General features: G+C 41.4%; 1 protein-coding gene across 1 annotated transcript in view; it reads right to left on the bottom strand.

Annotated features, from left to right (window-relative positions):
* The window catches only part of WARS2 (tryptophanyl tRNA synthetase 2, mitochondrial), a 64,491-nt gene that overhangs the window by 6,709 nt on the left and 30,927 nt on the right, over window positions 1-26,855 (bottom strand). Inside the window, exons 2-4 of the mRNA XM_081111780.1 lie at window positions 26,223-26,480; window positions 13,019-13,099; window positions 9,651-9,736 (exon numbers count right to left, since the gene is read on the bottom strand). Coding sequence (XP_080967906.1) covers window positions 9,651-9,736; window positions 13,019-13,099; window positions 26,223-26,480 — 425 coding nt within the window. The remainder of the gene's footprint in view (window positions 1-9,650; window positions 9,737-13,018; window positions 13,100-26,222; window positions 26,481-26,855) is intronic.

The raw sequence follows: 26,855 nt of genomic DNA, 5'->3' as shown, positions 1-26,855 counted from the left end.
AAAATAGAATCAACCCAGATCAATGAATTTGCTTATTTTTCTCCTTTTGTCCCCTAAATATTGACATTTCTAAAAACAGTCTTGGCCCTCTGGTTTCCTCTCATCAATGGAGAGCATATCAACTTTCACGCGAGGATCCGCATGCCCCTTCTCTGCTGATCTCTAGGGCTCTGCTGCTAGCTCTGCCAGCTCTCTGAAGGCTCAGGGCTGCATCTCTGCCTTCTTACGAGATACTGGCATTAAATCGCTCACATTCACTCCCAAACTCAACAGTGAAGAATCAACGCTCCAGGTTTGAAATGATACCAACACTGTGGTAGAAAGTACCTGTCTGAACGTTTTACCGAGAACACCCATGAAGACAGAGGAACTCTAAATAACTGAAAACTAGCATTAAGTGTTAAAACTAAGGACAGAATTTGAGAAGACTTTTCATTAATGGTGAAGATCAACAGAACTGAACTAGAAAGAGCCATTGGTTGAGCTTCTTGTCGTATGTAGTGGGGGCAAATGCCCTCCTTGCTGGAAACCTACCCCAGCCGGAGATGAGGACAGACACCCCTCCACGGCAGCTAGATTGCTACTGGCCCTTTGTTTGTCATCGGCCTGACTCTTTCTTTCTACATTCAGCCGTGAAGACAGCTCTCAGAAAACAACTGTACAGGCAGTGGAGGCAGCAGGCACTGGTACGTGCTGGTCTTACCCACTCCTGTACCCCGGACACAGAGCGTTTCCCCGCTAGGGGTGGGCAGCACTCAGGGAACATTTGCTAAATGAATAAAATAAAACGTAAAGTGCTGAAGGCAGGCAGCAGGAGAGAACTCTATCTCAGACCAGCAGTGCTAACCTAGTTGAGCAACATAAGCCATTGGACCAAAGTGCAGCGCACTGCTCTGCCTTCCTGTTGAATTATGAGCACAGGGTTCAAATAGCGTCCAAGTAGCAGGAGGACACACGGGCCCTTTTGCAGATTTTGTCTGTTGGCTGACACTATTTGAATACAGTTTCCTTATTCCAATATGGATTTAAAAAACCCAGCACACATCTGTTCTCAGCCTTTTGGCTAAGATCAAGTGTAAAAACCCAGCACATAAAAATGAAACAAATAAGCCAGTAGAAGACCCCGATCCAGAGCCTATGGAAAATCATGTGGAACAAGGGAAAGGCACCTCTACCCCGGAGACATTTGAAAATGAACTTTTACCAGAAACAGGTAGTTTTGTTTTTTTTAAAGAAAACTGCTTGGTAACTTCAATAGGATTCAAAAAGACATGGTTGTTTTAGGACAAGAGCAAGAAGCCATAAAAGGAGGATCACATCAGTGAGAGAAAACAACAAAATGGAGAGAGAGTGACATGATGAAATAAAGAAAAGCCAACACGTAATCACAGAACCAGGAGGAGGAAGGAGCAGACTCTAAGGACGGTCGTTATCGGCGGCCGGGGTGAGGAACGCGAAGCCTCCCGAGGACTCCGCCGGAGGAAAAGGAGCAACGGGGCCCACGCGGGACGGGTTGGAGGACCAGCCTCTGGTCTAAGATTAGGGTCCTCCAGAGGAGGCGCCAGGACCATCTGAACGGAAGCCGTAACCTTAACACTGGAGGGAACTTTACTAGATTAGAAACAGGAAGCAAGCAAAACTGAGTACCAGTATGCACACTGAATGGGCCCAACAAGTTTCAGGAAAAACGCCAGACTCACACCGCAACACAACCCGGAAAAACCAAACATAAAACTGAAAAAAACAAAAAAACAAACCAACTGAATTATAAAGTTAAAGAAAAAAAAACCACACCTCTATTCCACTGCCAGAAAAATAAAAAGAAAAATGAGAAAAATCAGGTTAATAATACAACAATGAAACAATGTTTATAGGGTTGAGAGTAGAAGGTATTAAAAACCTAGCCAAGCTGCCTTTTATTGTGAACTATAATAATAATAATGATGATGATCATGAAGTAGCTAGTGGCTAGGAAACACCCCCCAGATGCTGTACACTTTGCTGAGCACTCTTAATGTATTATTATTGTCCCCAACCCCGTTTTACAAAGGAAGCAAGCTAACCAGAGGGAAATTCTCAGGCATGTAGAGGACTGGAAACAATTCTGAGTCAAACCTAAGGATCCAGAACTCAGAAGCGGAGATGCTGGGGTGTAAAGACAGGCTGTAAACATTAAAACATAGAATCTAAATTTTGGTCACAATTTGAGGCAGAAAATGCAATCTAAAATCAATACATTTATAACAACCTTTGTTGAAAATCCCAGGTTAGTTAACAGACTCAAAAGGAAGTGTGAGTGTAGACTGAAGATCTCAGTGCGACGAATAACCCATCTGACCACATGATGTCATTTTGTACTTGGAACGATTAAAACAAGACCCCAAATGTAATTCCTGGAAAGAGAGAAACCGATATACAAATGGACAATGGCCAGACAATACATGACGAAAAGACCATGACCCAAAACCTTGGGAGCAACCAGACCAGGAGCCAAATCACCAGCTCTGCAGCCACTGGCCTGGAACGGTTGAGACTTGGGCAATGACTGCCAACTTCCCAATTCTTTGTCTTCGCTTTGTCCAACTCAGGACCAACCAGAGAAAGTCCAAATGCTCCCCGAACGGATCCCATCATATGCCCCGCTTCTCCTTAGCCAGCCTCCAGCTTCCCCGTGGCAACAGCCTCGAAACAGAAAGCATACCTGAAGCCTCCCTTTCCTACAAAGCTTCCCACTGCCCTCCTGCTTGGAGCCTCTGAGAAACACAAGCGAGGGGGCGACTCCCGCGGCCAGCTCTGCATGAACAGTGTCTGTGTGCCCTCATCTGGGTGGTCTTTGTTTAGTTCAAAGACAACCGCTACTAGAACGGGAAACAGAAAGCACACCTTCCAACCACTGGAGTAGATAAAAGCAAAGCAAACACAATCCAGGTCACAAAAGAGAGAAAACAAAGAATCACACACAGGAAAAAAAAATATTAAAACAGACACCAGAAAACATTTCAATGATGTGGGAAAATATAAGACAAAAAAGCCAGGATGCCAATTTTTTTTTTTTTTTTTTTTTTGGAAAATACATATAACACGTATCCACGTGAAGAAGGAGCCACAGTGGTTGGAGTGGGGACTCGTGTTAGGCAGCCTGCGGTCAGATTCCTGCGCTCCAGCCGGGTGTTCCTGGGAAACTTATTTAACCGCCTTCAGCCTGTTTTTTTCATTTTTAAAACTGACTAGTAATAGTTCCTGCACAAGGAGTGCTTTGAGGAGTAAAATAATGCGCGCAAAACTCACAGTCTGGTGCCTGGCACATAGTATGCAAACAAGAAATGTTAGCTTAAGAAACTGATTTGAAGGAAATGCACCAATATGGTAATAAAAACAAATAGCAGCAGTGATTTTTTAAATTTTTCCTAATGAATATAGAAAGAATGTTTTAACGATATTAGAATATTAAATTAACCTGTGAGAGGCTTGACTCTCCCACTACGAGACCCTAAAAATAAAATAAGCTTTTAAAAATAAGCTATAAAGTAAGCTTTTTGAGAGTCTGTCTGTCTTGCTTTTCAGTATATTTCCAATACCAATGCTTGGTATGCATGAGGAGCTTAATAAATACTCATTCAGAAAATGAATGAATCTAAAGAGGAAACCACTATAATCTATACAAAGTCACTATAATCTCTACCAAGATAAAATGTATAATGCAGTCAGTTCGCGATCACGAGAGAGGATAAAAGTGGGAACTCAGAATTCAGACTTTCTGAATTTAAATCACAGCTCCACCAGCTACAAGGCGCGCATAGCCAACCTTCTTAGCTTTTTTAAACCTGTTTCCTTTGTAAAATAGTGATCATAATAGTGCCTACCTTATACAGTTGTTTCATTAAATGCGATAACCAAGTATAGTACTTGATAGTAAGAGCTCAATAAACACTAGCTATTGATATAACATATATTCATTAATACCTGACATGATGCAGGATAAAATAGTGAAAGAAATCCCGATACTATTAGACACCTTGGTATGAGGTACATGGTGACTTTTTGCAAACCATGATCACTTTCCTTATTCATAGCTGCCTCATCCCATAAACGTAAATATCAACATGTAATCCCAGAGACAGGCACAAACCTGGGCAGCCATCCTGACAGGTATGGGTGCAAAACATATTTGAAATGGACCGTTTACATATCTGATTAGGTAATTCCAAAGTATAAATGGCATGCTATAGGGATTCTGAGAATTCCTTTAATTCCAGGAAAACAGGGACAGAACAATGAATGGGAAAGGCAAAATGCAGGGACGATGACAATGGATCTGGAGGTAGTTTCTCTTCTACTAAGGTCTGTCGATGAATTCAGGAAATTTTACAAAATGATGGTTCGGCCTTCGTCCCTTGCTCTTGTCCACACAGCCTGGAGCAAAAAGCCACTGGCCCAGGGCGCGGTAAAAACCAAAATGCTCCTTCTTATGAGCCTCTCAGTGCCCACGACCCGGCACATGCTCCTCTCGGAGGAGTGCACCCTCCCCCTTTCCACATTTCTCTTCTCTGCCTGGACGTCGCTACTCCTGTCTTGTAATTACGGTGAGGCTGACATGCAGAGGTCACCTCGCCTCTCCCAAACCAAATTAGCCAACAGGGCAGGTTAAGAAGCAATTACGGTAGCCCATAGGAAATCACAATGGACTGCAACTAACACAGAAAAAACAATTACCATAATCAATACACTTTAAGCACATCGAAATGAATATTTCCACATGTCAAAATGGTTCCAGATTCACAAAGCAACCAAACGAAACAGAAAACACATTTAGTTTTCATAATGACTCTGCATGCGTCTTTGCCTCATGCCGGACCCTCGCCTCTTTTCTTGCCATTCTGTGAGATTTTGCTTTGAAAAAAAAAAAAAAGAAAGAAAGAAAAGAAAGAGATTTTAAAAATTTTAATTTTTTTCACCTGGTCCTATGGCCGCACTTGGCTTCTTCATCTGATTTCGGTTTGTTTGTTTCTAGTCTTTCCTCCCCTGCTCCTGCTCTCACCTCCTGTAATTTATCTTGGCCCTTCCTTCTCCTCCACTGAGTTTACACTTCACATTAATTCAGCCTGTCTTTGATTCTGCACACTTACGGGGCTTATTCTCTTCACATTTGCAGCTTCTCCCCTCATAGTCTTCCTTTCACTTCAAATAATTTAGTGCTGCTCTTTTAAAATTTATACCCTCCTTAACGATATCCATATTAATGCCTTCTCTTTTTCTCCACGTCCTTTTTTTTTTTTTTCTTACCCCGAGTGTGCTTTCTTAGACACAACATAAAACAAAAGTCTTTCATAATTTTGATTGTTATAACTTCTGTCACATAATAATGCGTCTGATCTTCTCTGGTGACTAAACCATTTTTCTTCTGCTGAGTTCCTCGTTGCGTTTACGTGTACTTGGGATCCACCCCAACCCTTTGGCAGAATTAGTGTCTAGATGAATAATCGTGGCCTACATATATCTGCTCGCAGAGATTTGTTCTCTTGGTGTGGTTTTTTTCCTACTTCTTTGGCTGTTTGTGAGTTTTCCGTGCTGTTGCCTTTAACCAGCCCAGCTGGGACAGGAGTTCGGTGCTGTTTTTTCTTTCATAAAAGATTAATTCGCCATCACTGGTAGTGTTAGATATGCGGTGATGACTCTCTAATGTAGCAATTCCTCATGGAAGACCTACGATGTGCAGGGCCTGGTGCTAGGTACTGGCAGATAGACAAGGTTTTACCGTCCAGGGAGTTAAGGCTTCCAGGAAGCAAGAGAACACGGAATGAAGCTGTACCTCCTTCTGGCTGGGCCCCCTGCAGTTTTCCTACCTCAGTGAATGGCAACACCATCAATCTGGGAGCACAGTCCGAAACCTGGGGTCAGCCCTGATACCTCCTTCTCATTCACATCCAATCATTATGAGGTCTTATCCATTGTACCCCGCTAACATCGTGAAAGTTTGTCTACTCTCTTTGTCTTCACTGTTGCCATCAGGGTCCAAACAGACTAGTAAAAGAACCTCTTAATAGACCCCCCCAAGCTGCTTTTGTCCCCCAATTTATTCTCTGCATTTTAATCACTCCTCTTTTAAAAGTATACATGGAGTTATTTCATTCTGTCCTTAAAATGCACCAATAGCCTCCCATTGCTTTCAGGAGGGTGACTGGATTGTCTGTTGACATCTCAGGGCCCTTCTCTCCCCTTCTATTTCTCGGTTTTCAGGGGCCAGCAGCCTGAAAGCTACATTTCTCAGGGTGCTTTCCAGGGGACTCCGGGTCAGTGTTGAGAACGGGAAGGTGAAAGAGGAAGAAGAGAAATGCTTGCTTTGGCAGCTGTGGGTGGGTATGTAGACATCAGCAGACTGCTGACATGAGGTTTGGCCAGCGTTCTCCAGGATCTCAAAAAAAAAAAAGTGGGACAGACTGGCCTCGCAGACAAAGGACATAATTCAAGAACTAGACGTCTCCAATGCAGTTTGAGGAACTGACCATCTCAGTTGTCCTCAATGGCAGTAGTCAGACCCTCAGAGTTAGGGTGACTCAGCTCTTCCCTGGAATTACCAAGCAGGACGTTTCCAACCAATCGTCTTACTCTCTGCACTCTGTTTTGGGTTCTGCTTGCTCACAGTTCCAGGAGGCCTCTGTTTCCTCATTGTCCCATCACCTCAGCTTCTGCTTTCACTGTCTTCTTACCCTAATCCCATATTGCCCTGTTCAAATTCTGGAGGAAGAGCAAGTCATTAACCAGGTGATCACTCTTGTCTCTATTTGAGTAGGTCAGTGGTACCTCTCTCATATTTCACTTCTTTATCTGTGAAGTGGGGAGAGTCCCGCTCTGCTGTGTGACAGAGCTGTTGTTGTGGAGAAAATCTGAATAGGCCATGTGTGTGCAGCAGCTAGTATGGTGCCAGGCAAATAATGCTCACCACACGTTAATGCCTTCCTCCCCTTCCTCTCATGCCCAAGCGCAGTGCCTTTTTCTGAATTCATGGCATTACAGGTACTAACAAATATTTGCTGTATATTCATAAAAATTATGTGTGTATGTATAGAGAGGGAGAGAAAGAGAGAAACATTCACTTAACATATAGCCAGCTATTTGAAATTACACAGAAATATAATGCAGATGCAAACTAAAAATTATGAACACTTGCTACTTTTGAGTATTTTGCCTCTCTTCAAATATCTGCTACTTTATTATACTTAAGACCCTGTTACAGAGAAAACAATGGTACAGGCTAAAAATCAGACCTGGGTTTGAGTCCTGCCTCTGCTATTCATTACCAAGCAATTAGGAAGAAATTATATATTAAATATTTATTGACATGTAAATATCTATATATATAAACAGCTAAGTGACTGTCCGACTGGCCAGTAGGTCTGATGCACACTGACCACCAGGGGGCAGATGCTCAATGAAGGAGCAGCTAAGCTGCGGTGACTTGGCAGCAGCGGTTCTTAGGTGATGCACCCAGAACCAGAGAGGAGGGAGCCGATTCTGGGGCGCGTCACCTGAGAACCACCCTCTCGCAATCCAGGACCCCTCAGGGGATATTGGAGAGCCGGTTTCGGCCTGATCCCTGCAGGCCAGGCCAAGGGACCCCACCTGCCAGAGGGACCCCGCTCACTCTGCAGATGACCTTTAAGCCGTGGCGCCACCCCAGGTGTGGCCGGTGGGGGAGGGTGCACTGGGGCACTAGTAATATATAAAATGAAATATGTAAATAGAAATATATAATATATGACATCTGTATTTACAATATATAAAAACTAGAGGCCTGGTGCATAAAATTCATGTACAGGTAGGTTCCCTAGACCTGGCCAGCAATCAGGACCTATTAGGGCCTTCCGGCTGCCAGCTGGGGCCTTCTTTCCCTGGCTGCCAGCTGGGGCCTTCCTTTATTTTGCGCCACCCCCTGGTGGTCAGTGCATGTCATAGCAAGCGATTGAACTGCTGGTCTGCCAGTTGAACTCCGGAGGGGACACTTTGCACATTAGCCTTTAATATATATAGATATATTTTATATATTTTTATATATATAAACATAGATAGATTTGAAGATCTTAAGGAGCTATTTTTGCCAATTTCAGCCTTTTCAAATGTTGCTCTTGTACTCCTAAACAGTTTGCATTGACTATGTACTACAGGATTCAATTCATACAGAATTTGTTTAATAACCTCTGAGCTATGTCCCATTAACCCACTTTGTAGATGAGAAAAACTGTAGTGTTTTCTCATTCTGCCCTTTCATTTTGGGCAATTGATAAAAATAGATCCATCATCACTTCAGCATACATGATCTTGGATTGTTCTGGTTGCTCACTGGTTATCCTGTCTCCTGACATGATTGCTGGAAGGATGGTCAGCAGTGGCCTCGGGAGGCCAGAATCATGCGCTGGGCCTCCACTGTCCTCTGACTGGCTGCATGGCTTTGGGAAAATTGTTGAGCCTCATCGGGCCACATGTAAAGCAAGGGAATTGAAGAAGGGGTTGTCTAAAGTTCTTTCCCATGCTGTGGGCCACAGTATCACAAGGAGGGCAATTCTTCCTGGTAAACTTTACTCCTTTTCACAGCCTTGAACTCACAGGACTTTCCCATTACAGCTCTTGGACTATTAAAGAAACCCACCATGCTCATGTGCTCCCATATCCTGGTGCGAAGAAATCTCAGCCCATTGCTCTAGAAACAAGTAGCCCTTGAAAATTAAATTAAATATAAGACTGTTATCATCAAAAACATACCCATCATTGATCATAATTGAGCTCCCAGTCACTGCACTGCCTGGCCCATAGTTCATGTTAATCTTTTAATAATCCTGTGCAGGGTGATCATTATTCCTATTTTACAAATAAGAAATGAAGGTTTTTTACAAATAGAAACAAGTAGCCCTTACAAATGAAATTATCAGATCTTTATTAGCCTCTCACTTGCTATTCCTGGGGAAAAGTATCTTAGACTTCCAAAAGTCATTTATAATAAATAATAAATGTTACCAGAAGCCCAGCACTCAAGTCAATACGACAAAGGCACATTACACAAACTGACACACACACACACACACACACACACACACACACACACACACACTAGAGGCCCGGTGCATGAAATTTGTGCATGGGTAGGGTCCCTAGGCCTGGCTGGCAATCAGGGCCAATTGGGGTCTTCCAGCTGCTGGCAAGGGCCTTCCTTTGTTCTATGCCATATGTCATAGTGAGTGACTAAACTCCTGGTCAAACTCCCAAGGGGACACTTTGCATATTAGCCTTTTATATATATAGATGTGTGTGTAAGATATATATAATAAAATAGCCTTAATCCTGGACATTCCTTATCTATAAAGCTAAGCAGCTGCTCTCTGGCTGTTTCCATCATAACTACACAAGGCACATATACTGTCATCTCCATGCTATTAGCACACTTACAGGCAAAGGAGTCTAGTTCTCCTAGGGAAGATACTAAATTATGGCGCATCCATCCATAATTTAGTATCTGTTACTGGAGAATAGATGAACTAATTCACGCATCTGATCCTTTCTATGTCCTTTTCCCCCGTGAACCAAATATATCTGGAACAGGATAAAACACCCTCTTACGCATGCGTATGTGTAAGACGGGGTGAACTCCGGCACCTTACTTGTACAGCAGGACGTCAGCTGCCTGGAGCACCGGGTACGTGAGCAGGCCCATGGTTCCATCATGCTTCTGCTTGGCACTCTTTGCCTGTGGGGGTGAAAAGAGGAGGGAAAGGCATGAACCTAATTATACTGTAAACTAAGAAATCTTTAAAGCAAGCAAAGGGCAATCTAAAGGCGCCTGCAATGACATTACATCTCCGTTCCTTCTAGCAACTCTAGCCATCTTCTGGTGGCTTGTCTTCATGCCCCAGGCTTAGGCAGGAACAAGGTGAGTCCACTCCACCACTGCCACTATTTCCCATCCATTTTATTAAAGGGCATAAGAGTTTTCAAGGTTCCAAATCAGATAATTCCTGATTTCACAGGCAAGGGCAGAAAATGTCATGAAATTAAATGCCTATAAATTAACATGAGTTAACATCAAATGCCTATTGTTTATCCGGGGAAATCTCCCCAAAAGTCTCGCACTGTGCTGTTAACAAAACTGGACTGTTTCCTTAAAATTACATTTAAGTCTGGCTGGTATTGCTCAGTGGTTGAGTGTTGACCTATGAACCAGGAGGTCACAGTTAGATTCCCAGTCAGGTCACATGCCTGGGTTGCAGGCTCAATCCCCAGTAGGGGGGCATGCAGGAGGCAGCCAATCAGTGATTCTCTCTCATAATTGACATTTCTATCTCCTTCTCCCTTTCTCTCTAAAATCAATTTTAAAATATCGCACTTAAGGAAACAACTACAAAGGAAATCATGGCATTTAAAAAATAAAATGAAGAGAAATTTTAATCTCCCAGTCCTAATTACCTGTATTGATCTTTAGGTGCTACAGCAGTGAGAGTAAAGTGATTCCAATGAACAGGACAAATTGCATAGACCAGACTATTTCCTTAATGGGGAAGCTGATGGAAACACCAGAGGTGACATCAGAAATATTTAATAACTGGTGAGCAATGGGTGCCAGCTATAAATTACTAGTGTGTACCCACTGAGTATGAGCCCTAGTGATACCAGCTCCCTCCTGCAGTTAAATAGTGCTGATGGGTAACTTGGTTCTCTGAGCAGGGCTACTTATTAGCAGGGAATGCTGTGGTGTAGTTCACTGGCAATTGCATATCATTACATGTAAAATGATAATTAGGTATTTTGGTGTGTAGATAAATCTCATTTGATTAGTTAATAATAACCACTTCTCAGAGGTCCTATTATTTCTGAATAAATTGAACAACTTAAATGCATGGACTAGCATGATCCCAAGGACCAAGCTCGACAAGGTCCACAACTCGGGCTTCCCCCACCAACGTGCGGACACACTCCTTGAGTCGGGGTCTGAAAGGCAAAAGCTTCTCACTCATAATTCAGTTACCAACTTAACTGTTCTGGTTATTACCAGGAGTTTCTTGTTTATAGCAACTAATGCTATATAGGCCACTCAAAGGAAATTTGAAAGTTTGAACTTCAGTATATCTCCTTCTTACAAAGTCCATGATAAACGCCAGTTGGCAATGATCACTGGGTAAAGATAATGAAAGTTTAATTTGGAAATGAGCAAATGGGAAAAGAACTCAGTTGTTTAAAATTGCCACTGCATTAGATTTATAGTCTTTTAATATTAGAATACTGAACCTTGAAATTACAAAGAAAAGGGAAAGATGTGGAGAGCACTAATATTTTATTGCGTGTCTATTATCAACCCCAGATGCCTTACATCTGTATTATCTCATTAATCCTCCAAATAACCCTGACCTCAGCAGCCCTGAGCCCACCTTTTTACCCTATGGGCCCACCCCTCACTGCGCCAATCAAAACCAAGGTAGGAGCTCTCAGATCCGGCCACAGCACTGGAAGCTTTCCTCTTTGTCTTTCACACTTCCTATCTATCTATCTATCTATCTATCTATCTATCTACCTACCTACTTACCTATCTATCTATTATTGATTTTAGAGAGGAAGGGAGAGGGAGCGAGAGATAGAAGCAGCAATGATGAGAATCATTGATCAGCTACTTCCTGCATGCCCCCTACTGGAGACTGAGTCTGCAACCAGGGCATGTGCCCTGAACCAGGAATTGAACCGTGACCTCCTGGTTCATAGGTTGGCGCTCAACCACTGAGCCATGCTGGTGGGCTCTTTCACACCTTCTGATTACTTGTTTAATTGCCTTTTCTCGAACAAACTACAAGCCTCATGAAAGGAGCTGTTTCCACCTGCCTTATTGACTCCTGTGGCTCTAGCACCTAGCGTGGCAGGAGACTTGCAGGAGCATCACAAATATTTGTTCATGAAGAAATGACCACCGAAGGCAGTAACATGCTCTAGGTGAAGGCTGGCACGTGAAATCCATGTTTTCCCCACAAACCAGGAATTGCAGGCTCGTGGGAAGGCTTCTCCAGGATATCAACCAAGCATTCACTAGTGATGTGCTACCAGGAGGCCCTTAGACACTATTGTAAAGTAGGGACATTTCCCATGAAATTAGTATTCAGTTCTTATAAAGAGGATTTCAGCATTCCATTGAGTGCTAGAGGACTTATATCAACTGGGAAAAGCCTGGCCTAAAACCAAAGCATTACACAATTTTGTTGGTAACTCTTGTCAGGTAATGATGCTGCAGCATTATCAACATCTTCTCTAAGCACCGTCACTTTTAAGCTCTGTCTGCTTATCTCTGCAGCGGATGCAGAGGCTGCTGAACCATCTTGCTGGAGAGCAGCTTGAAACTGGAATTAGCCTTGACAGAGTCAGTGGCTATCTGCCCTTGGGTTATCCAATTGCAAAAATAAATGGAAGTAAAGTACTATGAATTATCCAATTTACCTTTCTTAGTTGAACTTCTAAGAAAAAGTACAGCCTTAGTTTATCTGTGGGTTTGAACTGCTGCCTGGACTCAACTTGTTTAAATGTTAAATAAAATAGGCTGTCTCTTCCCCCCACAATAGAAATATTCTTGCCTCACTGCCAGGTAATTCCAGTGCCAACGGGATAACTTCAGAATCCTGTAATCCAGAAATTTTGATTGTTGAGTACAATGTGGTAGCTTCAAGGTCATTACCAAGTCTACCCAAAGGGCCCTCTGATTCAGCCATACACAGATCAAATCAAGTATATTGGATATTTTGATCCAGTTTTTAAGTTGGAAGGAATCTTAGGGAACCCTTTTCATTTCCATTTAATACCCTGAGGCACAGAGTTTAAACATAGCTTTTCTAGTCACTAGTGAATAGCAGACCAGGAAGGCAGTCAACTTGGGATTCCCAGAGCTAACCACAGAAATAAGCAGGGGTGCGGGAGGTGGGGTGGGGCAGGGTGGGGGATAGTTGTAATGCGGACCCTGAACTCCTTTCTGTTTGTTAATCAGATTACTGGCATTTACCTTCCACTGGTGTAAATGTTGTAATCGGGGTAGTCTGACCATGCAGGTAAGGATCCAACTTAATTGTGTGTGTTCAGCCACCTAAAGAGATAAAATAGAACATTAACAAACGTGGTCAGTACTTTCTTACATACATGACAAAACTAAACAAACGGCGGGTATCACCTTAAATGGCTGAAAATACCCCAAATCAAGGTAATTTTAAAAAAGGACGGGTGAAGGGGATTTGCACAGAATTTTAGGTGAAGGAGAAATCTTCAAAACCAAACAATATGATTGCTAGTATAGTGTTTAAATCCTCTTTACAACATCCCTAGAAAGACTGTTTTGAGGGGATTTCATTAAGTCTTGAGACATCTGTTCCATCTTTAAAAAGCCAAGGTTATTAAGACACACACACACACACACACACACACACAGGTTCAAGTCCAGTAGAAATAAAGTCTAAATATATGAAAGCATCCTGGCTGGTGTTGCTCAGTGGGTTGAGCATCATCCCATGCACCAAAAGGTCACCAGTTCCATTCCCTATCAGGGCACATGCACAGGTTGTGGGCTCGATCCCCAGTAGGGGGCATGCAGGAGGCAGCTGATCGATGTTTCTCTGTCTCTCTTTCCCTCTCCCTTCCTATCTCTAAAATTAATAAAAACATATTTTTTAAAAATAAAATAAATATATGCAAGTAGCTATGATACCTTACATGTAAATGGTAGAGAAAGGTACTGGACTTAAAGACTGATCCTTTAGACCTAGAATAATTTGAAATTTCGGAATCACTTTATCATTCCAAACTATAGTTTTTATGTGTTCCTCCTCTTCCTCTTTTTTTTTCTTTTTGTAAACGAAGAGGTCTAGCCCTGGTCAGGTGGCTCAGTTGGTAGGAGTGTCCTTCCATGCACATTAAGGTTGCAGGTTTGATCTCTGGTTGGGGTTTGTACAGGGGGCAACCAATCAACGTTTCTCACATCAATGGTTTTCTCTCTCCCTCTCTATATAAAAATCAATGAAAGCATGTCCTTAGGTGAGGATTAAAAAAAAAAAAAGTGATCTAGTCAATAAGAAAATATAACATTTTCCCAATTTTTTTGTTGTTGCAACCAAATTTAATCAAGTAACCAAACCTGGTTACAATTGGGATGATTCTTGGGCCCAGGCCAGGTTCTAACTGATGACCTGGAATTTCAGGCCCATGCATCTTGTTTCTGGACCCCGGGGATTCCGAGCCCTTCATCCATTGTGGCTTTATTTGTGTCCATATGATTTCCTTCAAAAGCAGAGACTGTTGCCAACTCTGAAAAGTGGCCCCAAATGTGTTCTTTGTGGGTTTTGCAAAAGGAACATGAAGGAATGGGGCTGAATCAGGCCAGGCCTATTTTACTAGCAAGGAATCACCATCTGGCGTAAGTAAGCTAGTTTCTCATTTTTCCCCTCAAGTCATGGAGAGGGAAGAGTTGTTTTTCACGTATTTGACAAGGAATCGCTTTTCAAGTTTTGCAAGTTGCTGGGCCGAATCTGTCATCTTTCTTCCAAGAGCCATTCAGGCTTCACGGAGGCAGCGACTTTGACAGCACTGTCCCTGCAAATTGCTAACTGCTGCCGTAAACAAACAGCGAGCAGGCAGAAATAGTGACGCTGGAGGAAGCAAGAGGATTCTGGTTGCTTTTAATCATCAAGCAAAACCCATTCCCATTAGAAGTCATACAATAAGAGCTGGGTTTTGGCATGAAGAAGTTGGAGAGGGTTTCTGTTTCTTCTGTACTGAACTGGGGGAAGAAATGACAACACAGAAAATAACAATGGGCGTGTGGGAAGAGACAAGATGACCCCTCTTCTTCAATCCGGGCTCATGTGCTCAGCTTTGGCGATACGCAAAAAGCTAGCATCAGGTCTCCATGAAGTCAAGTATTTCCCGTGGAGTAGCTTTTTATTTGGACATATGGAATGAGACGTTCATATTCTGCAGAGATCTTCCTGGCATTTCCAACTAAGGGGGCAGGAAAGTAATCCAAATTATTCTTAGACATAAAAATGTAGGTAAAAAAGTCAAAGAATTAATTTTCCCAATTTATTATTGCTAATTGTATAAGAAGGGTAGTACTCTTCAGGATTTGGTTCTTTTCATTTACTTATATTCAAGACAACTGCTTGGAAAAGTTTAGATTTGTATCTGGAGAAAAGTGAAAATGGTATTTAAATATAGTCTGTTTTGAGTTATGTTGTGAAACCACAAAATAATAATATGATCTGTTTTAGCCACAGAAAAACAAAAGCATGGACCAGTAAGGTGGCCAGCCACAAACAGGCCAGCACTGACTGAAGTTCTGATCCCTAATCGTAACAGTAAACACACATGCATTCGTCAGTTACAGCAGTTCTGCCTGTTTTGTTTGCTGCTGTAAAACAAGAGTCTGACACATTGCAGGTGCTCAGTAAATACTGGAATGTATGGGCAACATAAAAGGCTGCAGAAAGAATGGTGAGGACCAAAGAGAATCCATTAGTTAACAACAGACTTGGTAATCTGGGCAAAAGCAGTTGCAAGGGAGTGACTGGATGGAAGCTAAAGTACAGAGAGGTGGGTTGAAGTGTGAGTAGGTGGCAGGATCTGAAGACAGATGTAGGAGGAGTATGACAGAGTGGTTAAGAGCTCTCTCTTGGGAGTGAGGCCTCCAGGATCACAATGCAAGTTCTGCCACTAATTAGCTGGGGGACCCTGTGTAAGTGACTTAACCTCTCTGTGCCTCCGTTTTGTCATTTAGAAACGGAGGTTAATGATAATATCCACCTGCCAGGGTTTAGAACTGTGTATCTAGCACACAGTAATCATTCAATAAATGGTAGTTCTTATTATGGATACTTTATAGGAAGACTTTTGTTTTAACTTTTTATTTTGAGATGATTCACAAGTTGTAAGAAGTAACATAGAGAGATCCAGTATACCCTTCACCCAGTTTCCCCAATGGCAACATCTTGTGTAACTATAGTTCACTATCACAACCAGGAAAATGAATTTGACACAATCCATCCATCCTATTTAGATTACACCAATTTTACATGCACTCATTGTGTGGGTATATTTAGTTCTATGCAATTTTACCACATGTCTAAGATATGTTTTTCTTTAAAAAAATGTTTTTATTGATTTTATAGAGAGAGGAAAGGAGAGGAAAAGAGAGAAACACTGATGAGACAGAATCACTGGCCGGCTGCCTCCTGCACACCCCCCACTGGGGATGGAGCCCTCAACCCAGGCATGTGCCCTGACTGGGAATCGAACTGGCGACCTCTCGGTGCATAGGACAACGCTCAACCAACCGAGCCACACTGGTCAGGCTGAAACATTTTTTAAAGGAAGGGTAGAGATGGCAATAACCAATAGGGGTTAGCAGTGGTTCTCAACCTTGGCTGCACATTAGAATCACCTGGAAATCTTTTTAAAATCCTGATTTCTGGGCCTCATCCTCCGGAAATCTGTTTCTTTGTTATGGGGTGAGGTCACAACATTAGTAACAAGGAAACAGAATTTCCGGAGGATGAGGCCCAGAAATCAGGATTTTAAAAAGATTCTCAGGTGATTCTAATGTGCAGCCAAGGTTGAGAACCACTGGTTTAGAGAATAAAATTTTGTTTTGTTTTTTAACTAAGGACAGACCTACTTTTCAGAACATCTTCCACAGAAACAGGAGGGGAAATAATATAAGATGAGGTTATATCTTGTGGGATAGAATCAGAGAGCAGAAAGTTAGAGGACTTCACATCTAATGGGCTCTATTATCTCTGAAAATAGAAGACAGGGTGATTAGAAACAAATGGGATAAGAAATATACTCAACGGAATTGCTGGGTTTGATAGGAAAGAACAAAAGATCTTCTGGGATAGAGTTATATAAGGCTTGATGTTTTGGGGATGTTTTTGTGAATTAAAAAGGGCAATCATTTGTAAAATACACTCTTTGGGAAACATTGGTATTCTTCAAGATAGACTAAAGTGTTCTGCCTAAATAACAGGTCTTTAAATGTTTTTGCAGAAAAATTAAATGAGTTGCATCTTTAATTTTCTTTGGCCAATACAGATTTTTTTTAACAGGATCCAAAAAGTACTAAGCACAAAGCAAAAATCTGGATAAATTAAAGCACATTAAAATTGACTACTTTTCTTTATCCAACACCACCATTTAAATGGGGAAAAAGGCAAGTTACAGAGTAGGGGATGATATTTGCAAGCCTATATATATTGGTGTACAGAATATGTAAAAAACTCCTACAAATTCATAAGAGAAAAGCAGACAACCCTATGAAAACTGGCCAAATGCATTACATGTAAATTAAAGTGGTATCACTGTGATAGCACTACACACACATCAGAATGATTAAAGTGAAAAGGCTGAATAATACCTACTATGGCAAGGATATTAAGTAAGTAGAACTCTTATACACTGCTGTGGGACGTAAACTGGTAGCACGTCAACTTTAAAAGCTGTATCCACTAACACTCAACATTTATATAACATATGAGCAAGGCAGTCCATTTCTAGGTATATATCTAACAGGAATGTTCTCAAAAATATATGTACAAGAATAAAATGTGACAGCCCCAACTGTAAGCTATCTAAATGTCCACCTATGTAGAATGGATAACTTGTGGTATATTCATACAATGGAATGTTACCGCAATGAGAATGAACAATTGCATTCAACAACACAAGTCAATCTCAGAAACACAATGTTGAGTGAAAGAAGCCATACACCATACAGTATGTGCTAAATAATTTAAATGATGTTAATCTAAAAAATATGTTATCTTGGGAGAGGGATAGTTAGTGGCTAGAAAGGAACAAGAAGAGCATTCTGGGTATGAGTCGCATGGGTGTGTTCAGTCTGTGACAATAGGTAAGAAACTAGTAAATCCAACTACATTGGACCATGAATAAAATAAATGAAAACCTTGTTGTTGCTTAAAACAAGGTGGAGTGACTTCTGGAATAGCTGATAACCCCTGAAAATCTGCTCCTTCACAAAAGCAATAAGAACACTAGCAAAAATTGTCAAAGTCAACTTTTTCTGAACTCTGGAAATTAACCCACAGTGGCAATAATCTGAAGAGTATTTCTTTAACAAAAACATCCGCATCTCAGTAAAATCAGAGAGCTATGTGGCATTTTAACTCATTCTATTCCAGTGATTCAACCTTCCTAATGCCGCGACCCTTTAATACAGTTCCTCATGTTGTGGTGACCCCCAATTTCATTGTTACAAATTGAACATAATTAAAGCATAGTGATTAATCACAAAAACAATATGTAATTATATATGTGTTTTCCGATGGTCTTAGGCGACCCCTATGAAAGTGTCGTTTGACCCCCAAAGGGGTCGCGACCCACAGGTTGAGAACCGCTGCTCTATTCCCATCCACCTCTCTCCAGGTCAGTGGTAGCCATGGAAACCAGCAGCCTAGCTGTCACAGGAAGGGATGACTGGGTTTGGAGTGCCTCATAGAGGCCCATCTCCAGAGAACTGTCCTACTGGACCTGTCTGACAGCTCCCTGGAAAAGCCCCATGTGCAGGGTTTGCTGATATTTCACCTGACTTAGAGCTCACCCTGTTGGAAAAACCCTATCCCTAGAACGTTTTTCAGAAATAATCAGCAGCAAAGACTTAATATTGCAGCTGCCGAGGTGCTAATACCAGCCGGGGAAAACAAGAGGCTGGTCAAACAACTTAAAAAGAAAAGCTGCAAAATGATATGCCCACTGAGTGCTTTGAAAAGACCTAACATATTCCTGGACATCTAGAAAGCCACATGCATGTGCAGGGCTATGCACATATCCAGCAAAGACCTGAGAAACCCCTACTCGCTCACCTCTGTCTCACTTTAAGGTCCTGTGTAAGCCCCTCAGCCAAGGATTGAAAGTATAGGATCAAGGCATTTGGAAATTTCTGTTCAATCAGTACTTGAGCACAAGCTAACCCAGCGGAGACTGTGGTGGCCAAACATGCCAATGAAAACAGACTATAGAACGACTGCAAAAAAATCACTAAACAAACCATAATAATGAACCACAGGTGTGGGGTGATTTCATTAGTGAATTCTAACAGTTAAAAAAATTAATACCAATTCTTCACTAATCTCTTCCAGAAAATGAAAAAGGAGGGCACACTTCCTACTCATTCTAAGTGGCCAGTATTACCTTGATACCAAAGCAGGCAAGGACATCACAACAAAAGAAAACTATAGATCAATGCCCCAAAATCCTCACCAAAATACTAACAGATGAATCCAGCAACATATATAAAAAAATGATACAATCTGAGCAAGTAGAATTTATTCCACAAATGCATGCTTGGTTTAATATCCAAAAATCAATCAATAATACCACAATAATCTAGACAAAGTAGTACTGGTATAAGGCTAGACTACATAGATCAATGGAATATAATTTAAAATCCAGAAATAAATCTATACATCTATGGCCAACTGATTTTCAACAAGGGTGCCAAGACAATTCACTGGCGGAAAGATGCCAGAGCTGCCAGTGTGTTTGATGAGACTCCCCTTCTCCTTAAACCCATTCCAACCAGGTCTTCACCTCTACCACTCTGTGACCACTCATCACTGTTGGCAATGGAGATGGTATCAAGTTGTCATCGACTTGACGTAATTTGCAGCATTTGACACAACTGATGACTTCTTCCACCATGATTCATTTTCTTGACTTGGCTCTCAGACACTACATTCTGGTTCTTCTCATTATCTCAATAGTTTCTCTCCTCAGTCTCTTTGTGTGGTTCCCACTCATCTCCCTGACCTCTTATAATTGCAGGCACCCAGGTTTAGTCCTTGTTTCTTTACTCCTATTCTTTTTGGCATTCACTCTGCAATTTAATCTCATCTCATGGCTGTAAATGCAATCTGTATAACTGATGACTTCGAAATTCCTAACTCCAGCCAGACCTCTTCACTGAACTCCAGACTCCTATATCCAACTATCTATTCAGCATCTTTCTGTGGCTATCTAATGGCATCTCCAACTCAACACTTCCAAAACCAAACTCCTGATTGTCCATCCCAGACCTGCTCTATCCACAGCTGTCATCTTAGTTGGTGGCAACTTCATATTTGCAGTTACTTAGGTAAAAACTCCTCTTTTCCTCTCATACTCTGTATCTAACCCACCTGCCAATCTTGTTGCATCTACCTTCAAAATATCTTCAGAATCTCACAAGTTTTCAGCACTGCTGCTGCTACCCCTCTGGTCTAAGGTACTATCAAGTCTCAGCTAGATTCCTTCCTAACTGGTCTCCCTGCTTCCACACTAGCTCCCGAACCGTCTGTTCTTAACATAGCAGCCAAATTGACCCCTTAAAACATACATCATGTCACTTCTCTGCTCAAAATCCTGCACGGTAATGTCCAAATAAAATATAGCATATTTATATAATGGCATATTATACAACAAATAGAGGAAATGAGCTAGATTTGTGTGTATAAACATATATCACAAAAACATAGTGCTGTGTGAAAAAAGAAAATTCCAAAAAGGCACTACAATGTGACACCACTTATGTAATTAAAAACACACACCAAATCAACATATTATATATTATAGAACTGTACACACAAACAGGTATGAAAAACTGGCTAGATTGATACACATCAAATCCAAGATTTTGGTTGCCTTGGGATAGAGAAAAGGAATGCAGGGAAGAGGGGCAAAGGGAATAGGCAAGGAAAAGAATTAAAGGGGCTCTCAACCTTGTAATTATCTATAATAATAAAAACATAATATGCTAATTAGACCAGATAGCCAAACGTCTTTCTAGAAAACCTTTGAAGGAAGCTGGGGCTGTGAGGGCCGAGCCCCTTGCACGAATTTCATGCATCGGGCCTCTAGTATTTTAATATAAAGTCAAGCAAATATAACAAAATGTTAACAATATTCATCCTTGGTATTGGGAACATGAATGTTTGTTATACAATTTTATGCATTTTTAAAATTTTTCCAAAATATTCAATTAATAAAAAGCATACAGAATAACATGATTCCAAAAAGATATAGTTGCGAGGTATCAAACCCATTTAAGCAATTAATTGGTCCAGTTAATACTGGATCAAATGTCTAAGATAACCTCAGTGTCCCTTGGAATTTTACTATTTCCCATAAATGTTATCTTCCCAGGAATCAGGTCCTGTAAGTTTTGGTTAGGACACCTGGAAAACCGTTCGGACTCACAAATTCCCAATTATCATTTCCTCTCGGAAACTAGTAATTTCATGCTAAGTTATTTTTATTAGACTCTTATCATGCCCATGACAAATCCCCTTAACAGGAACCTTGTTTGGGGATCTGATTTTAATTAAAAGAGCTCTGTTATCAATGATAAACTCTCATTCACTCCCTTCAACCAGTCCTTCCATCAGTACTTATGTTCACCAATGAACATCCCTCAGTACACATTTGGATCTTTCTATATTTTTTCTTAGTCCTGTACTTCCAAAGCTGACTAAACAACTTCTATCAGTCTGCTCCTGACTTGAAAGTTACCTCCTTCTAAATTCTATTGCTTGTTGTGTATATGTGTGTATTTGTATATTTTTTATCTAAAGCATTAAACTATGCTGGGTAACAACCCCAAATATAAGTGGCTTACCACAATGGTTTCTTTCTCATTCACATTACATACTGGTAGTTGCAGGCTGGCTATAACTCTGCTTTATACACCTTCTCATTCCAGGACCCAGACTGAAGAAGTACCCCCATCTAGAACATGCTATTCTCAAATTAGAAGGAAAAAGAGCAAGAGAGTTAGAATAAACAAAGAACTCCTATGACTTAAAACAAAAAAACAAACAACCTGATTAAAAAATGGGCAAAGGACTTGAACAGACATTACTCCAATGAAGCACTAGAAATGGCCAACAAGCATACAAAAAGATGCTCAACATCAGTAATCATTAGGAAAATGCAAATAAAAACTATATTTTTCTGAATATTCAAAACAAACATCACACTCTTTTAAAAATATTTTTATCATTGAGTAGACAGAGAGGCACTGTTATTAATTTGACACACGCTTCCCACTCCGTCTTCCAATTCCACTCCACCTTTAAATAAATCAAGGAGCCTGGGTTGTGGGCAGTATGTGCGTAGTAGGGTAGGATGAGAGGAAGTTATCATCTGCTAGGTATTATACATCATATTATTTAAAGACCCCATTACAGACATAAAAAGGGGGTTCAGAGAGCTTGAGTAATTTGCCTAGTGTGTCACAGTGAGGTTCAGGCTTGTGGCCCAGAATGGAGGAGGTGCAAACACTACAACTTGCTCATCAAATCACACAGGAGCATAGATCTGGGGGGGAAAGTGGTACTGCCTGCAAACTTCCTAGAGAAGGAAATAACATGAGGCGTTTGGTTATATGGTAATCGTCCCAACTTTTTCTTTCTTTTTTTTTTTTATTAAGGTATTACATATGTGTCCTTATCCCACCATAACCCCCCCACCCCCGACCTCCCCAACTCATGCCCTCACCCCCCTGTCCAACTTTTTCTTATTTATGCCATGGGCCATTTAGATCCCTTGCCGCTCCCTGGAAACTTGGGAGATGATGCCCGTTTTACAAATAGATCCCTCAAGTCCATCCATCGGTCAGATGTTTGGTTGCTTCTTTTCAGTTCTGAGTTGAACATGGTCTAACCACTTTGAGAGGTCAACAAATATAAATCTGGACTCAAATATGCTTCCACTCTTACTAGGAGCAGTGAAAACACAAGAGATCCTCTGTCCAAGGTTAGGCCACAGTGTTACACCTCTCAGATAAGAGACCAGGGGTCAGGCATAACTTTTGTTTGTATTCAGTGAGCCAAGGTTCATGTAGTCAGGTCCACGGGCCTTCATTCAGGAACTGATTCCCCCATAGCTCCCTTTCCTTTATTATTGATTTTCATTTCCTGGGAAACACAACATGACTCTAATTAGCGAATGAGGCCACATTCCAAAGCCACAGATTCCATTCTCCTCCCTCGACTCTTCCCTGGACTGTTTGGACCCTCTGTAACATGATGTCTCACGGTCGAAACTGTCCTTTGCTCCTGGCCTTGGCAGGAAGGCATGCCCCAAGCTACGGTCTCCAGCTTTTATTTTCCATCTGCAGGGTGATTCACTGCAAGGAGAGTAACAGCTGAAGCTGTGGAGACACACACCTCACAGACAGCTGTGGGAATCAGATTGGATCTGCACTCAAGCATGCTGGAAATAAAAGACCATTGACTTTGGCATTGGGATGAAAACCTCTGCCAAACACACATAGATAATCTCTCTCTCTCTCTCTCTCTCTCTCTCTCTCTCACACACACACACACACACACACACACACACACACACACACACCTTTCAGAGAGACTGTACAGTTCCCCACATATGGCAAACATATTTTAGGGGAAGCACCATGACTAGAGGCCAGTGGGAGAGAAAGAAAAGGAAAATAATGAGAAAAACCTTCAATAAGCCTAAATTGTTCCAGTCAGACCGCTGAGAAAGAATGCAAAGGATTGGAGATGAAAATTATTGGTAAAATCAGCATTATAACCTAGCTAAATTCTTTCCTACTCCAAATGTTACTAGAACTTACTCTGAAGACAACAGTAGCACCTGGGAAACTAGCCTTTCTGTTTAGCCGGATGTACTTTGCCTAACACAACAGACATACGTGAAAAGAGTACATTATATAAAACAAAAATGTTTTCCTCTAATTCACAATTTCAAATTCTTAATTTTACTTGTAAATAACTGTGTGTGTGTGTGGGGGGGGGGTAGGTAAAGAATACAGGTATAACTAATTTTTTTAAATTTAAATTCTTTATTGTTTGAAGTATTACATGAGTCTCCATTTTCCCCCATTGACCTCTCCCCAGCAGCTCCTACGCCCCAGCACATGCCCTCACCCCCTACTGTCTGTGTCCATTGGTTTTTGCTCATTTGCATGCATACAAGTCCTTTGGTGATCTCTTACCCCCTTACTCCCTGCCTTCCCTCATAGGTTGGACAGTCTGTTCGATGCTTCTATGTCTCTGGTTCTATTTTTGTTCATCAGGTATAACTAATTTTAACTGGCATTGGATCCCAACACTTTAAGTACAATTGTTTTCTAAATTCCATTTTCTCTGTGACATATTTAACGATCAATTAAATGCACTGTGAAATTACCAACATAAAGGAACCAACAAAATCCTTGTTAGAATGTAAACAACTGATCTCTAAGTTATGTTTTATAAGAACTGATGTATCAAGTTTTCTAAAAATAAAACCAGAGAAAAGACTCCAGTTTCTGCTTTACAGTTATTAGTGAAAGTTAATCAGATCGCCTGAAGGAACACAAAAAATCTGATAATTGAAAGTGGTGGAGTGGAAGAAATACTGGCCTGGTGTTCTTGGGACCACATTCTAAGGGCTCTCCTTAAACTGAGTTTAGAGTTTCACCCCAAGGGTGGAAGGGAGGTGCCGATGCATTTTAAGTAGAAAGATGACCATGCGACAGTTTGGGAAATGGACTATCCATTTCTGAGACTGACACAGGAGTAAAAGGGTAATTTAATTGTCCAGGCAAGAAATAATGATGGCCTTGAGGTCAGTCTAGCTCTCCACTGCCCGTGCCATCAGCTCCTGAGGCAAAGGGCTGGTGGAGGCAGAAAAAGGTTCTCTCCCATGAGTGTATTTTCCAGAAGTGGTACCTTGAGGAGAACAAAAGTCCTAGATTTGCCACCTACTAGCTGTATGGCCTCAGGTAGCTAATTAAGAAGATACATTTGGTAAGCATTTTACTAAGTATGAGGAACCCCTCAGAGATGGATTTAAGTGTATTTTCTAATTTATTTACTCTTTTAATACCTTAATGTATTCATCTGTGAAAGAACAGTAATGCCTGACTTATATGCTATTTTGAGGATGAAAAGGGAGAGCATATTCATGAAAAGGCTTCATAAATTTTAAAAAGGTTAGCTGTCTAATAAAGATTCATTTCAATATTTTCTCCTAGATCTAAAAATGCTATGAGTATTTTCTTTCCAATCCCCAACTATTGGACACTCCACAGGTTGATGAAAACAGCTGTTAATTGTTGATTTGTATATTGCAAGACATAAAATATGAACAATGATGATGATGTTTTCACCTTCCAGAACACTGCAAACATGAGGTCAAGTGTTTAAAAATAATAGCTGCTAAAGGGAGACTAGCTTATTTTATTATACTTCTGCATGAGAATGGCTCTAAGAAGCAAAAGCCTTCAGTTTCAGGATAAACCATGAGGAGTAACTTATCATCCTCCCCCACGAATAAATGAAACGTTGTGGCCATGCTAAAGGAACGATGTCTAGGCACTCCTTCCTAGGCACGCCATGGGCATGAGGCAAGCACAGTTTCCATTCATACTATTAACGTGGTGATGAGCTACTATGTGGGGTGGTGGTTTATAGCCACCAAACGTATCACTCCTTGGCTGGGGCTGTGCCATAAGGTTAAAGCAGATGTGTAATGAGGCCATGATCCATTTAACATCTTCATATTTTTTTGCTAGGGAATCACTTAAGGACCGTGCTCTAGGCCAGGCTATCTGCCTGTCCAAGAGTAAACGGCTTCATCCGCAATGAAGATATGAGTCTATATTTTGGCTCCATTCTGAAGCCTTTCTTGGCTTGGACTCAAGTCATTGGACACTGCCTTTCAATTTCCCAGCTACTTCTCTCAAATCTTTTCAAAAGCTATTATACAAAGAATGAACAATGGGACTTATCCAATAGGCCTTCTAAATGCAATGCCCAATAAAGCAACATTGGAGTTACGTAAGCCACTGGTCGCTAAATTCTATCCTTCATCCCCAGGAAATTAGGTAACAGTATGAAGTCATCAGTTTGAATGCAACCCAGTACAGAAAACAATTCCAGGGTCAGAAGTACTAATAAGATGCAACTTTTGGTTTATGAAGCACTTTACACTTACCATGTATAGTAGGGGAAAGTTGAAAAACTACTACTGCATTATAGTGCTACTTAATGATATGAACACAAGAAAAACATATAAATGAAACACATTGCATGAAATCACCCCTGACCAATTTTCTAAAAACTGGAGCTAGGTAAACCCATTAAAAAATTTCCTTAAAGAATCTGAAAATAAAAGTGTTCTGGGTTCCCATCTGAGAAGCTGACCTGAGATTGTTGGAAAAGGATGCTCTTCTCTGGGTTTATGCCACAGGCCAGGAGAGCCGCAGTCATGTCCAAGATGCTCTGGCGCAGGACCGCTGGGTCTTGGGGGACAGTGATGGAGTGCAGGTCAACGATGCTGTACAGCACGGAGCCGGGCTCGTTCTGCAAGCTCACCCAGCTCTCAATGGCCCCCAGGTAATTGCCTAGGTGGGGGGTTCCTGTGGGCTGAATGCCAGAGAATACTCGCCTCACAGCATCTTTCTGGAACAGAGGAAAACAGACATATTTGCTTCTGGGGTAGAGTCCACGAATCCTATATCCAGGTTACCGCAGCTACAATGGCTAGGCTTATTTTTTTAAACTGCAATCTGACAGTCATCATTCTTATGCGTTTGCTTTGTGCCTACTCTGTGCAAAGCACAGCGTTAGGTGCTATTAGGGACAGAAAATTATATTTGAAATGTGGGGTTTGCCCAGCAGGCGTATCTCAGTGGTGGAGCATCGAACTATGAATCAGGAGGTCATGGTTCGATTCCCCGTCAGGGCACATGCCCGGGTTTCAGCCTTGATCCCCAGTGTGGGGCGGCGTGCCAGAGGCAGCTCAATGATTCTCTCTCATCACTGATGTTTCCATTT

The sequence above is a fragment of the Myotis nattereri genome, assembly GCF_964212035.1.
Source record: "Myotis nattereri genome assembly, chromosome: 18".
Taxonomy (NCBI): domain Eukaryota; kingdom Metazoa; phylum Chordata; class Mammalia; order Chiroptera; family Vespertilionidae; genus Myotis; species Myotis nattereri.
The sequence above is the reverse complement of the archived record's forward strand: the minus strand, read 5'-3'. Positions and strand labels throughout refer to the sequence as shown.